We start from the raw sequence: 18,728 nt of genomic DNA, 5'->3' as shown, positions 1-18,728 counted from the left end.
TAATTGTATTTTGGAAATATAAAGATTTTATGAGGAACATCTTTTTTTATTATCACATTTTTATCAATTTGTCAGAATTCAAAATGTATTTTAAACTTTCAGGAATTTAACACTCAAAAAATTTGATTACACCCCTTAAAATTACAGTATAAAAAGAAGAAAATGGAAAGGCATTATACGAGAAATTAGTTCCTGGTTCAGCGAATATTTTATTTATAAATTTTTTATTTCATTTTCCTTAATTGCGATTCCAATTATTGTACAAGTTATTAGGAGGACTTTTAGTTTCGCTTCTTTTTATTATTATCAAAAATACTTAAAAATTAATTCATATTATTAGATTTATTTTAATAATGTTTAACAATTCCATAAATTTTAATCACAATATGGCTAAACGAACTTAGATAGCGCCTCGCTCCGCTTTTTAAATTGTTATATACGGCAAGTTAAGCAAACTAATTATGCAATAGGTATATTATGTATTCAAGCTATTTGTGTTAAATTTTTTTTGTAATATACCAAAAGATTCTTTTAAAAACTTAAAAATATTACACAATAATATTTTGTAAACTTTCTTATCCTAAGGGTAAACAAAATAACACGACTTGCAATTTAATGTTGTTCTTTCTTTTTTCAAGTTAAATTTTTCGATTCATTTCCTTCTTAATTTTAGGAAATAGAAATTCTTTAATAATAGTAGAAATTATTTAATATTATAAACAAATTATATAATACGTGCACGGTATAGAAAGTAAATTGCTTTCGTTAATTTTGGTATATCAATTGCGGATACTATGTCAAATACAATAAAAATTTTGTTTGCAATGAAAATTGTAGTAAACTTTTCCAATAAATCTGCAGTAATACTCGTATATGCAATCAAAGATTCGCACAAATTGCGCGAAATTTTGAAAAGCCGAAACATTTGATTTTGCTTTAAAACATTTAAGTAGAATGCTATTGTCATCATGGCACAATTTTTGTTTATAATGAAATAGGCTTTGATTTATCAACACTTGCTGATTATAAATTTAATGAATTTTTAATTTTAGAGAAATAATGAAATTTTATTTTTAAAATTTTATAGTAGAATTGCCCGAATTTTATAGTAGAATTGAGTATATCAATTGAATTAATTTCTATATTAAAATTCTTATTTGAATTTTGAAAAATTTTGTGTATATTTCTATATTTTCATGTAAATTATGACATCTTGTTGGTATATAGTAATTTAATACAATAAATGTTTAGGTACACGTACTTTAAGCAATATTTTTTGTAATAACACAACTTTTGATAAAATTATGAGTTCAAGTTCATTAGATATTAAAAAGAAACTAATTTTATAAAATATGAAAAATGATACACACAGATAAATTTTTTAATTAAAACAAAAATAAAATAATAATAAAATATATTTGTACATGCGGTTGTAAATCATTTCTTTCTATATATATGTATATAGGCATTTGTATATTAATACGAATTTTATTCAAAACCATTTAATATGATGTAATATTTTTCAAAATGGATAAAATTATAAATAGAGAAAAATTAAATTAAGTAAATAAAAAAATTAAATTTTTTATAATTTGTGTAAATTTTTGTAGCTTCTGTTCCGGGAAATAGAAGAGGAGGTTAATATTTGTTCATAAAGTTTTATAAAATTTTAAACAACAATTGAAAAATTTAAATTAAACTTTAAATTAATAAATTACCTTATTAAAAATCCACGTGTCACTTATCACAGATCTTCGACAAAGCTTTTTCAACGAACTCGATTGGTCGTGATAATTATTCTTTCTTAACGGTTCTCTATCATAGGTCGAATGACACTTCTTCTCCTATGCGGGCTCGAATCGAATTCCTGCTTTGCAATCGTCTCAGGTGGCCGTCGCAATGTATGACCTATCTATTGACTCTTGCTGAGTTAAGACTTAAAAGTCAGTGTTATTTATTCGTCTGGTCCAGAATATTCGGTATACTAGAATATTATTTATGTATTTTATTTGTTTATTCATTTTTTACTAATCTAAATAAGATGATTTGGCAAATTATTAAACTGTTTTTGTTGAAATTACTGATCCAACAGAATGATTATTGTATTATATTATTTTTCTTCTAATGTTTTAATTGCTAAGCTGAATTTCAGTATTATTTTCTATTTATGAAAAATTTTGTAAAATTATCTTCCTTAGTGACTAAAGGTTACAGCTCATAATCTATTATACTCTTTATAACAGGCTTTTCTAAACTCTTTTAAACTAATAATTGAAATATAAAATAAATTTCTAAAAAAAATATTATATTATTGAAAATATACATTATGGAAAATCATTTTTGTGATTGATAAAATAATGACTTAAGAATAAAATAGCTACTTATCTTTTCAAACTACCAACATAATTTTTTATTCTTCAAAAAATAGTAGAGCAATTTTATTAAATTATTCAATTAAACAAAAATTTATAGATATTGTAATTTTTATTTAAAAATAATTGAATTAATTAATTTCATAGTCAAATAAATGTTCTCTCTTCTCCTACAATTTTCAAAAAAAATCAAAAATATAAATTTTTTATTTAAAAATAGCTATTATAATACGTCAATAGCAACAAGTACTCTACAGCTACTTATTTCTGTTATATTCTCTTATACTATTAGTAACTTCTCTTTTCTTGTTACTTTGCTATCTTTTATATTTTTTTTTTATTATTTTTGACTACCGGCGAATTTTTGTTATGCATTTCAATTTAGGGTGTGAAATATAACAGCATTTTGTTAATATTATACTTTATTTTAATTCTGTGTGGTTTTAGTTTTTTTTGATAAAACAAAAACAAAAAAACAAAATCCAGTTTTGCACGCAATCCACCAAAAAAAAAATAAATATCTATAATAATAATAACAACAACAATATAATGGTATAATCAGGCGCGGTCCTCATGTATTCGTCGCCCTAAGCGCTTCCTAAAAAGTGCGCCCCCCCCTTCTTCAATCGTTTCACCTATTTTATTACTGTGAACAAAATTTAATGGGCATTGCACATTGTGCATCATAAAGCACTTTCTTGTAACCTTATTATGCTGAATTATAGAATTAAAGTCTGGAACTAAACTTTCAATTTTTTGTTTTATAAATTCAAAAACAAGGTAATTTATTTAACTGTACGTTTTTTTATGAAGTTATGATCAGATTTATATCAATCATTTAAACTTGATTTTTTGATTTTAACAACCAAAAAATTTACTTTTTGGCGTGAAGTGAAACTTATTGTAAAAGGTTCTATGAAAATTATATCAAATGAACTTTTTCAAAGCTTATTTGAATATGAAAAAAAAGTACAAATTTATTTTTATTTTTATTCGTAATTTTAAATTTACGAATAAAATTTAGCTTTTTATTTCACAAATCGCCTGAGAAATGAAGCAGCGTGTAAAAAAAGTTTCGACTTGCATTTAAAAATTTAAGGAAAATCAAAGTTTCATTCTAAAATTTATGACTTGAAAACTAAGCTTTTTATGAACATTGGTACAAGCTTTTATACTGTTCATTAAATTTTTTAGACTTTATTAAAATAAATGCATTTACTGGTATTTATAGGCTTGTTTTTTTTGAAATTTCAGAATGTTGTTCTGCTTAAATGTTTTAATTTTGGAGATAAATGTGTGAAACAAATTATGCGCCATTTCATTTTACTTTTATTGTTTGGATGATTTACACAAGATCAATTCAACATAAAATTCTTAACATTCGATTGATTATTAAAAAACATTTTTCCAATTCAATATAAGTAGTAGATAATATTACCAATTAATATAAATAATTCTGTGATTGATAACAGTTTTAACTCAAAAACGAAAGCAAAACATAGTAGTAGAAATTCATAACGATCATGTAATTTTAAAATTCATTCAAAATTTTTTGTTGTTAAACAAAAACAAAATATTGGTATACACAATCTCAATATCAAGCTATGCTTTCCATAATTTAAGAATATTGCTCTCATTCTCTTTTTCTAATTTCTTTCTATTCTCATTCTTAATTTGTGTTTTTTTTTGTTTTGTTCTTGTTGTTTACTAATGCAATAGTATACAGAAAAAGTAATACAATTAATAATGTGTTTGTTTGTTTGAGGGTGGGCGACAACTAAGCAAAAATAAAATTTTGCATGTATGAAACAATTTAAATATAATGTGTACGAACGAGTGTAGCCAGGGAGATCAATAAGCATAATAAAAACCTTGCTTTGTGATATAATTATATGTGTACGAACGAGTGTTAATAGGGAGCAATCTCAGCAAAATAAAAATTTTACTTTATGAGATTATAGATATATTAGACAATATAAATTATGTGTACATGTGTATTTTTGAATATTTTTATTTTTTGCGTACATTGCTTCTATATATGTATGTATATTATATGAGACGATTTCACTTATATATATGAACGATTGAATGTATACAACTGTGTGAAATAATATTCTGTGTTTATAGGCATATACAAATTCATTCTATAATGTATATAAAAGTAATAATATTAATAATTGTAATCTGATGATTCATATCATTCAAAAAAATATGTTCTGCATTCGTATAAAAAATAAGAATGAAAGAGTAGTGTAGAGTAAAGAAATGTATGAGTAATTTTAATTCTATGAACATTTTTTGTTATATGGTGCAAATAGAAAATATGTGTAGGAACAAAATATTATGTTTGCATGTAGGTAGATTTTATTAAGTTAATTTCGCTATAAATTGATGTATAAAAAAAAACTTGGAATCCTTTTTTTGGGTGAAAATTTTTTTTTTTTAAATTTAGGGGTTTTTTAAGTTTTCAATGGCGCCCCTATTTTTTATCGCCCATTGCAAATGCATACTTAGCATGTATGATAAAACCGGGCCTGGGTATAATATTAAATAATAACTATTATAATACCATATAACTGGTATACTATTTTACATATACAATTTATAGAAATAGATTTTTTGTAGGAAAGAATAAAACTGATTTTAAACAAATCATACTTTACAATTTTGTTGGTAATATTTTTGGTAATTTAATATGCACATACATTTACATATACATATAAGTAAAATTTGTATAAAAATTATATTACATTAGGTTTACATTAGAAAATTAACATACAATAAAAAAAGAGAGAGAGAGAGAGAAAGAGTTGATAATGTTAACTCTAAGATAACTAGGATAGTAGCTGTAAGGTTAATATTGAAAATATAAGCAATATAAGAATTTGTGCTTCCTGAATTGAGCTTCTCTTTATCATGCATTTTCCAAACATATTTTTATACAAATTTCATTGAGTTGTGTAGGATCGTAGGATTCTTTTTTCGAAGACTGGAACTTTTTTAAAATAGGATTTTTTAATTTACTGTAATAGCTCTTTTATTGGACCATTTTTGCAAAAATAAATCTGATATTTCTTATAACATTTAAAATGTTTATTAAAATTGCATTATTTCAATAAAATTTACGTTATTTTTATTTAAAATAATTATTTTTAAGTTATATTTTTTATTTTTTTATATTATAACTAAAATTTTATAGTAAAGCTTTTATAATTCGAATCAAATAAATGGTATGTTAAGTAGCACATTTCTCTTAAAAAATTCAAATAAATAATGTTCAAAAATTAGTTTTTTATGAATGTTTTATTTACGTTGTTCTCTCAGCATTTTAATATATTTTGCTATTGCATATATTTAGGATGAGATAATTTAAGAAAAAAACATTGTATTTGAATGGGAAATACTTACCATTACTTTGTTTATATATAACAGATATATAATGGATATATAATTTTGTACGATTTCATATATGCAAAAGTTTTAAGGGGCTGAAAGAGAAATTTTTATTAACATAACGGTTAGCTTATCTTTCTCTAAAGTTTCTTACTACTGTTTTAAAGTAGAAGAGCTCTGTTATTTTTCCTTCTACATTTGTAGAGCTTGATTTTAAAATCAAATTTATGGATTTCCGCAAATATCAATTTCTATAAAATTTGCTTATTTAAGAGATGTGGAAATTTTTGTAAACAGTGGTATGAACGGACGGAATACAAATAAAATGAATATGAACTTTTTTTTTTAAATTTCTTATAGCAATATGCTAAAAAATAAAATTATAGAATACTTTTTGAGATTAATGTCAACATGTATGTGTATAAAAGAAGTATATACATGTATAATTATTATTAATTTTAAGAATATTAAAAAAAAAATAATTAAAAAATTAAAATAAAATTGATCATTATCAGAGAGATCATTATAAAATAATAATTAAGATTATAATTATAATAAATATGATTAAGGTTCATTATGGCAATGAAATTATATTTTAATAAGTTCCACATAAAAAAATTAAAAACTAATAAATTGAAAATATTCTGATAAAGATATCAATTATCTATATAAATATTTTGACACATTGCAAATAAATTGAGTATTACGAAACAGAAACCGCAATATTATTTTAATCTAATTCGAAAAAAAAAGAAAAACAAAAATAAGTAATTGATAAAATTAATTTTAAATATAATTAAGTTAATTAACTTTAAATAAACAATGTATTTTTAGTTTGCCATACTAGAAGTTGATAGGGGAATAGTTTTTTATTAAATTTAGATTGTAATGTAATAATTATTATCGTGCTGTTGTGATCTGACATTAAAATGATGACAGTTCTCTTGTACCTTACAAGAAACTTTGTTTTCCACTGATTTGTGAGATTTGAATATGTCACTTTATCTGCATAATCTGATTTAATCGATTGTTATGTTGGTGACATATAAATTTATTGTTTCCAATTTTTTTTGTCTCCTTGTTATTTCTTAAAATGCCTTCTGGAAGTTTTATATTAGTTAGAGATTGGGAGCAAAGGGCACTCGATAGAGTTTAATGTTCTACAAATTTTGTTCGAAATTTTTTTTGAAAATCGACGTTAGGACGTTTTAAGTCTATAAATTAAGAAACTTCTATGAAATTTAAGAAAAATATGATCATGCGGAAATTTTTGCTCAGAGACACTTCTTGAAATTGATATTGATTGGAAAAAACAACGCCTATAGTTATGCTACGACCTCTGTCAAACGAGCAGCCATGTTTCACTAGAGTCTCAATTGGGTTTTCGAGAATTGCAATATTAAACTTATTTTGAGTATGTATTCATCATATCCCAATTTTGTTTTTGAGCTCTATTAAAAATTTGAAAAACTTTTAATTTATTATAAATGGAAAATCAAATTAAATCTATAATTTTATAATGAAATTAATATGCAAATGCACAAAATATATAAGAATTATAAAGGAAAGAGATAAAAATATTAAAAAAAAAAATAATAAAGAAAAAAGGAATAAAAAATATAAACTGTTTTTTTTTCATTTATATTTTTGTTTTTCTTTTTGTCAATGACAAACGGTGGAATACCTGTTCATATAATAATATTATAAAAATTTGTGTTCATAATATTACCGGAATTTTCAAAACATTGTACATACATATAATATACATTTAATATTTTCGTATAGATGAAAAGAGAAACAGAGAAAGAGAAAGGGAAGTAAAAAAAAAATAAGTATAAGAAACAAGAAAAATTAATAAGCAAAAAGAACAAAATATAATTTTACTCTAAGGCACAAGCACAATGTACACATACACAACACAAACAGCATAAGTTGGGTAGACGATAGTGGCGACAGCAACGACGATAACGATGACTATAATTTTAAACTTTACTTGAGTTTAATATAACAAGAATTAAAGTAGGTATATAAAAAAAAACAAAAAAAAAAATATGACGACGAGAATTCTCTTGTACTTGAGTACTTTTTTTTTTAAATCTATAAAGTATAGGTAAGCATAATTCTCATTATTTTTGAATTTTTTTTTTCGTTTGTTCTTATTATTGTTGTTATTTGTGTGCTCTTTGTTATTGTTTTTATTCATATAACATTATGATTTTTCATTTATTTTGTGGATTGTTATAATTAAACGAGGCGTATATAAAAGCAATACGCTTCAATAAGTATTGCACTAGTTACAATTTAAGCTTCGTAACCTAAAAATTAAAAAAAAAATCATATACCAATATTTTATAGTTTAAGTTTTTCGATTGCATAATTTAAAAAAAAATTTTTTTTTTTTCTTTTTTTACCATATTGGAAGTTGAGTTTTCCATTATTTGCTATCTGTACTTAATAGTTAGTTAGCTTTTGTAAATATTGGAATTTTCCTTTGTCTTACGAAAATAGAAATAATTCCAATAATAAAATTTTGAAGAACTTTAGTCCAATATTGTAATAAGAAAATAAAAAAAAAAAATTTTTGTGTGGTGTTTTCAATTGATTGAATTCAAAAAGTTAGGAAACTAAAAAAAAAAAAAAATAACAAAAAAAGCAAAAATGATTTCAAAATTGGTGAGTGGTTTGAAAGTATGTATAAGAAAAAAAAATAAGTTTTCAATAGACTGAAGAATTGAAAAATAATTGAAGAAAAAATAAGAAAGGAAAAAAAATATAACAGATTGAAAATTAAAAAAAAAACAAAACAAAATTAAAAGTTAATTAAAGTGCGACTTTGTAAAACAAAAAACTACTGGAAAATTTTGTTATAAAAATCTCAAAATTAATGCTATTAAAAAAATATTTAGATTTGTCAGGTAGCGTTAAGGTAATGCGAATGATATCGAAAAAAAAATTTTTTTGAAGGTTAAATTCTTGTTTTTTTTTTTTTTATTGAATTTTATATAGTCACTATAGTTTTTTATTAAGAAACGCTTTGGACCAGATAATCTCAAGGTTATTCTAAACAATTTATAATATTCAATAATTTAATTGTAATTTTAATTATATTTATAGAAATTGTTTTAATTTCTAAGGTTTGCATTCCTATAATTTGAATACCTATAAAATGAGATTCTTATATAGTATTCTCCAATAACTGATATATTACTTAGCTATAATGGAATATTTCGAAAACAAAAGGAAACACACCTTCCATTTTATAAGAAGAATAAAAAATAGATTTTAAAAAAAAATTATATAAAATTTGCTTATCCTATATTTTGGAATCATCTATATAGATGAGCATATACTTTTCGAATTTTATTGTTATATTCTGTTATCTTAATTTTCCATTGAATTTTTTCCAGTGATGGTCTGATGGCACGGCACTCCTTATATAATTAATTGGAATAATATTATTTTAATATCAAATATAATAAACAAAAGACTTTCAATTTCTTTCCATTGGAATGAAATGGAATAAAAAGTAATTAGATAGTGAAATCGAATTGATATAGTGTATTATGGTAAAATTTTAGTGTATAGAAGAATTTTGTTAATATTTTGAAAGTTTTTGGATTTTGAATTAGTTTTTCTTCATTATTATAGTTAAGAGAAATAATATATTAGTTTTGAAATACAATATTTATTAATCACGATCTATAAATGGTATTTTTTTACCAAGTACCATTATATGTATAGTGATTTTTAGGTAATTTAAGAGAATAAATTGTAATTTAAGAGTGAAATTAATTATATAAAAATGATTTAAAATATAATATTTATAAATAGTATCAATGATAAAAAGAAGCTGTGTTGGCATTAATCTATATAGCAAAAGAAATTACGGAAAGCTGTTTAAACATTTCAATATTAGTCTTGATTATGGCTCCATTCTTTTGAAAAATTACTGTTAATAATATTACTCATTTATTAAATACATATATATAATAATTGAATATACTTTTTTTTTTATAATTTTCAGGTTGGTGTCATATTTTTTGCATTAGCATACGCACAAGTTCCAGAACAATATCCGGCTGGTGTTGATCCAGCAAAATGTCCAAATTTTCCTATTTGTGATAATGCTGCCTTACATAATAGTCAAGCAGTACCACGTACATTACCATTACCACCACAACATTATCAACAACCACAACAACAACAATATGTACCGGTACCGCAACCGCAACAACAAAAACCACAATGGGTCGGTGTAGAACATCAAAGATCATCAGTTCCTGTATCTCATAGAAATACTGCATTACCATCATATAATCCACCACCACCACCTCCTCCATCAGTACAACATTCAATTCCAAGACCAGTCCAACCATCATATCCTGTTCATCAATCCTTATCACATGATTCATCATCACAATGGACATTAAAAAATTTACAATTTGATTCTGATGATTTTTCAACAAATTATTTATCAGAACCAGTTGCTCATAAACAACAACCACAACATCAATATCAACAGCCAAGACATTATGAGCCACAACCACAACAATATCAACATCAACAACAATATCAACCACAACCACAATATCAACCTCAGCAACATCAATATACAGCACCACAACAACAACATTATGCAACAAAACCTAATCATCATTCACAACCACAAAAAGGTGGTGATAAATATCCAGCTGGTGTAGACGCAAAAGCCTGTCCAAATTATCCATATTGTGGTTCAAATGGTTTACCACATCCAGCTGCACATAAACCTGTAGCACCATTACCTGGTTTTACAGAACGATTATATCCAGCTGGTGTTTCACCACAAGAATGTGCTAATTTCCCTTACTGTTTTGAATAAGATTAATTAGCAAGAAAACAAAAAAATCTTAAGAGCAAAAATTGCATATGCGGTTTCCATTGTATTCCTTTTTTTTTCTTTTATACACTGAATTTTAATTTAAAATTGTGATAATTTTGTTATTTGTTTATTCATTTAACAATTTCAAAAATTAATAATTTTTTTATTTAATAATAAAATGAAGAAAAAGAAAAAAAAAACAACATTATTTAAACACAATATGATTTTTAAATATTTTTTTTTTTACATGAATGTTTGAGCTTGTATTACAAAAATGTTGCACCTGAAAGTATGCAATAGTCTGAGAACGTTTTTTGTTCGACATTTCAAAGACAATGGATTACATTGTAATTATATGTAAATTGTAAACGAATGGAAATTTTTTTTATTCTTCTTTTTCGTTGTTTTTTTTTGTTCTAGAAATTTGAATATTTTTTGAATATGATATTGGGTTGCAAGAATTGTAAATTGAGGTTTTGTTGGTTAAATTGTTTTTTAAATGAATGCTCTTTATTATTAAAAGTCTATTTAATTTGATTTCTTAAAAACGAGAGAATGAGTGTCAGTTTTTTACTAAAACATTTAATTATTTTAAATATTGCATGAATTGCATTATTTTATGATCTAAGACATTTACAAATTTAAAATAATTTTATGAAATTAAATGAATTATGTATTCCTAGCTTAAATTCTTTTATGTATCGTTTCAATTCATAGATGCAGACAAATGTTTTAATTAACCCGAAATTTAAAAAAAAAAAAAATTTCTTAAAATATGGTTACGGAAACACAGAGTCGGTACGGTATTTATCGACTATTATTTCCAAAAGTTCTATATATGAATAGACTGCCGAATATTTAGTATTATCAACACAAGTTAACTTGTGGAGTAGAATTAAATATAATTTTCATGTAATAGAAATTTTGGAAAATTCAATTCTTCAAAACTTTAAAAGCTTCATTTGCAAACATTCTGGAAATAATACTATGACCGTCCAAAGCTTTGAAGAAAACCGTGTTAGCATCTTATAATAATCTTCACAGAAAACATGAAAACATTTATTTTTTACACTTTACTGAAAGAGCAGTTGCACTATTGATTTGCAAAGAAATTTATTTATTTTAAATAGTATAATCGTATGTACGCATTTTAATAAATAATTTTATATAACACAATTTATTTAATTTATTTTTAATTTTAACAAATTTAATTTCTGAATATATGGTAATATTTTTCCAAAAATTAATATTTAAAACTAAATAGTCGCACAGCATATATAAGTCTTCAGCAAATTAATTATTTGTGCTTGGAAAAGAACGCTTATAATTTTATTTAAATTTTTATTTATGGTTAAAAAACCGAACTCAATATACATATTTTTTATGTTTTGTTTTCAATTTGTATAACATCTCATATTACAGAACATGAAATAAAAGAATAATAAGCATTCTTTTTTCATAATGGCAATGATTGAAATCTTAATTTGCATATAAATTTATATTGTTATTTAAGTCTTATATTACACATTTTACTGCATCACGGTGTCTGGTGTTACCGTGTTACACATTTATTTGAATAATGTATGATTACATGATGACTTTCATAATTACAAACTGAAATAGATGAATTTAATTAAAATTACAAGAAGATGAAGCGTAAAGTAATGTAGGTTATTTGTACATAATATTAAATTATAAAAAAAGGAGATAATAATACTAATACGTGTATGACTATGGCTACATAAATTCGCAAGATTATACATTTATTGTTCTCTTTGTGAACAGTTTCTTCGCTTAGCGAAGATTACAGTTGTCAGAAATATCAATCGTTTTTTTCTCTCTCAAATACTTAATTCATTTATTTTCTATACCATTATTAAAATCCGAGTATCGCAAATAATATTATTTATCTACGATTTCTATTGTATATTTTGTAATTACACCACTAATACCTGTTTAATTACAAAAAATCTTAAATTGGCTACTAAAATATATTTTCGGAATTAAGAAGACAAAAAAAACAACTGATAAATAAAATTAAAAATTTTAAAAATAAATAAAAAATGAAGAAATTTTTGCGATTAAAGCTACTTAATTTTAACTCTATTTATTTTGGTTTTTTTCTGATTTATTGCTAATCTAATAATCTAATTGTTCAGAATTGGATTTGCACACAAATTGATTTTTACTCTATTTATATTTTCAATTCGAGCAAATGCGAATTAAACAGAAAAAGAAAAATCGCGTAAAAATTTTGTAGCGTAATCAAGTGGTTTAAATGATAAATGCATAATCATGTTGTGTAAAATGTGGAAAAATATATATATACAAATATATAAGAAAATATATATAAATTAATTTAATAAAAAAAAAATTTTTTATCACAAATTTAATTTTTTTTTTTTTGGTCATAATGCGAAATGAAAAAAGCCTGTTTTTAAATAGCCTCTAGGTCAAAAATGTAAGTTTAAAAACGACATGGTTTAAAATATTTTAATGAAAAATAATAAGTAGTTTTGTAGTAGTGGTAGTGGTGGTAGATGGTTGGTTGCATTGTCAAGGTGAATTTTATGTTACCTACTAACATCTGTTATAATTTATTTTTGTTTTTTTGGTTTTCTTTATGCGTATTTTTCAGTTTTTTCTTTGTTTTTTGTGATATTGCGTTTTGCGAAAATGATTGATGAATGATAATTTTTTGGATATTAAGTACATTGAACCCATAAAAGCTATAAATAATTGAGTATCGATATATATACAATTATGCCGATATAGTTGCGATAAAAAATAAGGTATAACAAGGTGGTTAAAGTGCATAATATAAAATAATAAAATTTTTTGATTTGATGTTCAATTAATTTATAATATAAATATAACATACACCTACGGCTTATTTCAATTAATATTTAATTTAGTATACATACATATAGATATATACGGATATATGTATGTATTGATATTATTATTTTTCTGTTTTTAATTGACCATGAGCTACTCTTGTTTTATGGAATTCAATTTTTGTATTAATATAATTGAGTAATTTAGAAAATTCTTTTGCTATCTTAACAAAATCTAAAATTTTTTTGATATTTTTTTCAATTTTTTGGCATTTTTTGGAATCTTAGTATGAAATAATTGAATCAAGTGTATTTTTAAATGACATATTAATGATAATTTACTTTAAGATCATGTTGATAAAATTGTATTAATTACATTATATTATATGGTGTCAGTGTTGTGGGTGATCTGTTTCTAGGTAATATCAGAGCCGGTTTTTGGGCTACAGACAGTTCTCCGATAGGCTAAGGAGCTTTTAGGAGGTTATAAAAACAAGCGATTTAAGAAAATTATGTGGTTGGGCAAGAAACAGGTGAAAATTCTTGTTGGTTCGCTGCAGGCGTAAGGGGTACCTAAAGAGGTTTGGCCTGGAAAGTGGAGACACTTGCAGATTCAGTAGGTAGGATGACTTGATATAAGTACATTTTTTGGTACTGAAGGGCTTTGCTCACAAGGTGGCGCAGTTGCCGTCTTCCGGCCCTCACAAGGTGCCCGAATTCATCAGGAGGTGGAGTCTTAAGCATTAGGTGTATAAAATGCCCTGCAGTCAGGGACTACAATAACTCTTTATACGTGGTACCGTAAATAATATTCAACGGAAAGCTCTTGAATTGAATTCACAAAGTAAAAGAAAGAGTAAATAGACTTAAGGAAATGTGGCGCAGATTGATAGAAACATCTATAAGAGGTACCTAAAGGACATGATTCGAAGTAAAATAACTAGAAATTAATTTCTTCATATTTACCAAGAAATTGAATTTGTTAAAACTTTCGTACAACATAGTCTATTAGACTAGAATCGAATTATTACAGGAACGAGTATTGACTTTCATTTCTTTTATAAACTTTGCAAACACCCATAAACAGTGCGAATACTTACTTTAATAGCATACTAACTTTTGCTAAAACAAAATGTATAACAAACATTAAAAATTTCTATAAATCATAATAAAAAGACGCAATTCGAATCGATATTGCGTTTTCGAAGTTATTGATTTAACAGACAGACAAGACGTATAAAAATGTAATTAAAATTAAGAAAACATTTGACCTTGACATTTGTGCACTGACATTAGTGACATCTACTTTTCGTATAATATATTTTCCCCTCCTAGCCATAACAGTATTACAAGAGTTGCAAGAATTTTTTTTTAATTTTAACTCTAAAAATATGATTACAAATATTGTTTGCTGACAAGTAAATTAATATTTTGCATTTCTATATTCAATATTGTTTAAAACACAATAACAAAAATATTTTGCAATAAAATTGATTTGGTAAGACTGGTAAAAAAAGCTTAAACAATTAAATTGTTGTTTCTTCTTTCTTCTCATTTTTGCAATAAAAGCTTACCAAATTCACGTGTTTTCATTGATAACAAAAAAATTAATACTGCAATAATGTATAGAATGAGGAGGAGATTTGTGCGCAGATTCAAATATTTATGTATGTACAATTACATACATATCTTCACTATATTGCATAAATATTAAAAAAATTATTTGACATTTCCCAATTAGTTAATCTCAGAATGTCCTGAAATTTACATTGAATTTTAAATAAAAAATCTATCAAAAATAAAAATTTTTTTTTCCAAATATATTGGAAAAAAAAACTTTTTTCATTTAAATTTCAATATAAATTTACATACATACATAAATGTAAATAAGGAGCAAAGGGAAAAATCTCTACCGCTATATCTTGTTCTTCCTTTTTCAAACTACACAAAAAAATTTTCCGGAATAATTATAGAAACAAAATGTTAATCTATTTTCAAAAAAGTATTTCATCAATTTATGATGGTTTTCTTGGACATGAACTGAGCCTTGTTCATAGCTTGCAGACAAAGTAAGTATCTATATATACCAGACATGATTTTGGAAAATCTTAATTTTTGTTTTTCTTTTTTTATGTGGTGGTATTTTTATATAAACTTTTTTTAAACACACATTTATACAGATTTGAACAATTGGAACCTTTATTTGAATTTGTTAGTGAAGAATTACACCCTGATGTAATAGCAACATATGTTGTACCATTACTTGGTCTATATAGTATGGATGCAATGGTAAAATATTTATATGGTATGGGTGTTATAATGTTATCAACAAGTGTTCTAAAATGGTATAAAATAAATTTTGTTTGAGATTTTCTTTTATATTATAATTTTAATAATATTTTTCAAAATATAAAATAGGATAGTACATGAGGATCGACCATATTGGTGGTGTCGTGAAAAAGATTTACCATCAATATCACAACATCGTTTAACATGTGAAACAACATCTGGTATACCATCGGGACATTCTGCTGCTATTGTTGCTTTATCATATTTAATATTGGCATATCTTAGTTCAGGTTATAGAAATCTTATATATTTTCCATTGGGTATATTATGTTTAATAATGTTCATGTCCAGAATATATTTTGGTTGTCATTTTTTACATCAATGTATTATTGGTGGTATGATTGCATATGGTGGTATAAAATATATATTGGAGCCACAGATGTGGCAATTTCTATTAGAAACTGGTAAAAAATTTCATATTATAATTTTAATTGCTACCGGATTATTTACATTATGGTCGTATGTTATAATGATGTATACAAATATTGATCCACATTGGTCTGTTAGAATGGTAAATTGATTTTTAATTGGAATGAAAATGAAATTAATAAATTTAAAATATTATTTTTTTCTTTCCAAAATATAGGCTTTTAAATGGTGTCGTGATCCAATGTATTTAAGTCATACAAGTAGTCCGGTTTATTCAATGTTAAAAGATTTTGGTTATATGATGGGTGTTGCACTATCAGCACCACTAATCAAAAGGTAAAATATTTTAGTAATTTTATACTTCTAAAGTGTGAATTGAATTTTTAAAAAGAATTAAACAAAATAAACGAATTTTTAAATAAATTGTGTCACATTGTTAACCAAATATTCAGACACCTAGTGGACAATTATGTTACTAATTTTTTAAAAAATGTACTAAACTTTAGTTATGGTTTTGATATATGCTGAATTTTGAAACGGTTAATCAATACGATAACTTATAAGAACGGTAATAGATTCTTGACTGTTGCGATACGATATTTAAAATTTTAAAAAACGATAACATTTTAAAAATGGTGAATAAAAAACTTCCCCATATGGTAAAATTAATGAATTACCAACTGTTCATATTTTGGTATTATATCTGCTTTACTAAAATTTATTAAATTTAATGGAGTTAGGAGAAATGATAGATAATAAATATTAATAATAAAAACCTTTAAATATTTTAGGCTTTTAACAAATCTTAGACTTTTCTTTTTAACATTAGAGCCTTAAACTACTCATTAAAATTTCTTAAAACTGACAACTTTCAGAAATATTATTTGCATACAAATTTAAATTTACTTAATTTTTTTTTTTGTTTTAATTTAAGCGCTTCCACAGAGGTAAATCCCTATATGAGTGTTCCAATAACGCTATTTATATTGATTGCTAATACATTTTTAAAAGTTTATACTCCTACACAAAGTGGTAAGTTTTCAATTTCATTTACATACACATACTTTGTTAAATAAATTGTAAGTAAAATTTTTTAATTTTCGTGATTTTTTCTTTTACCATAGGACGTTTTGCATTTGTTTCGTATGCATTCTTCAGAAGTTTATTGTAAGTTTTATTTAAATTGTATATTAATTATTAAATTTTTAAAATTGTAATTATTTTTAGCTTTACATTCAGCTTATTAACTATTATGCCGAAACTAGCAATGAAAGGTTCATTGTTATCAACTAAAAAAGCTCAATAAATTTACTATTTTTAATTAATTGTTTTTATTTAATTATTTATTAGTAAAATTTTAAAATTAGTTAATAAAATTTTAAAATTTAATAAACAAATTGCAATTTGCAAAAAAATAAAACAAAAAAATTTTTTGAAATAGGATTGTAATTTTTGGTTTGTGTACTAACTAAAATAATTTATAATACTATTGATACTCACCATGCAACCAAAAAGTTTTTAATTATTTCATTTGTCAAAGTATCTGTAGTAGTTTTTCAATTAATTTTTTTTATTGTAAAATTGGTTTATAAAATTAATTTCTATAATGTTTTGAGAAAATTTTGTAATATACAATATATGTACACAAATAAAATAATTACAATACTAATAATAATTAAAGGCTTTTGTGTAGTATAAGAGTTGCTGCCACACAGAAATCTGATTTGAAAACAATCGGGAATAGGTAATGAGAATATTGTGTTACAAGAAGCCGCTACGATAGAATTTTTTGTTGATGACAACTATAAAAACAGAAAAGAAATTTTAAGACATGTAAAATCTGATTTAACCATTGTCACTCCACTATTTATGGAGGTCAATTTAAAGATAACAAATTTTTTTAAATCAATAATTGCATTAAAATTTTTATTTTTAATAAAATATTAAGTACAATTTATTATTTTGTATTGAATACTTCAAATTTCTAGTATATTGAACTCTATATTATGTAATGCGAGCTTCCTGTTTAATTTATAACACTTATTTAATGGTTTAATATAATTCTCATGAGAAAATTTACAATAAAAATAAAAGCCTCTTTATTACACTTTTCCTTTTTTTTTAGAGTGAAAGTGGAGAAAATCAAATCTAATTGATAGAATCAAACAAATTCCAACAATTTCACATAATACAAAAATCCATTTTTAGAATTTATTTTTTTTTTGTTTCACTTTCTTATTTTTTTAATGGTAATTCAAATTTAATAGCTGTAAGTTTAAAAATGTTAAGATATAAAGAATTTGCTATACCGTTTATAATATGAAAAATTGTTGATTTGTGATATATGACATAATTTATGTCTTATATATAATTAATTTAAATTAAATTATTGATTATTATATAGAAAATGAAAGAGCAGAAAGATGGCTCATCGCCGAATAATGAAATTTTTAATGTGCCATTACAACATACTATTTCTAAGAGTAAGAAACATACGAAAATTACAACAGATCTGGCCAACTATTCATTAATATAATTATTCTTAAT

The 18,728-nt window shown here is 24.0% G+C and overlaps 2 protein-coding genes across 2 annotated transcripts; both read left to right on the top strand.

Annotated features, from left to right (window-relative positions):
- The first annotated feature begins 8,118 nt into the window (after window positions 1–8,118).
- LOC129615740 (DNA translocase FtsK-like) lies at window positions 8,119–10,839 on the top strand. Its single transcript, XM_055531108.1, has 2 exons — window positions 8,119–8,438; window positions 9,790–10,839. Exons 1-2 carry the CDS (start codon window positions 8,424–8,426, stop codon window positions 10,624–10,626), a joined length of 852 nt encoding a protein of 283 aa, XP_055387083.1. The 5' UTR covers window positions 8,119–8,423; the 3' UTR covers window positions 10,627–10,839.
- A 4,374-nt stretch (window positions 10,840–15,213) lies between these two features.
- Window positions 15,214–18,202, top strand: LOC129615746 (glucose-6-phosphatase catalytic subunit 1). The gene is made up of 7 exons (XM_055531117.1): window positions 15,214–15,532; window positions 15,644–15,808; window positions 15,882–16,323; window positions 16,399–16,517; window positions 17,116–17,213; window positions 17,306–17,348; window positions 17,409–18,202. The coding sequence occupies exons 1-7, from the start codon at window positions 15,444–15,446 to the stop codon at window positions 17,485–17,487; spliced, it is 1,035 nt and encodes a 344-aa protein (XP_055387092.1). The 5' UTR covers window positions 15,214–15,443; the 3' UTR covers window positions 17,488–18,202.
- The last annotated feature ends 526 nt before the right edge of the window (window positions 18,203–18,728 follow it).

This window comes from Condylostylus longicornis, unplaced genomic scaffold, assembly GCF_029603195.1.
Source record: "Condylostylus longicornis isolate FDR11 unplaced genomic scaffold, ASM2960319v2 ptg000145l, whole genome shotgun sequence".
Lineage (NCBI taxonomy): Eukaryota > Metazoa > Arthropoda > Insecta > Diptera > Dolichopodidae > Condylostylus > Condylostylus longicornis.
This window is presented reverse-complemented; position numbering and strand designations above follow the sequence as displayed.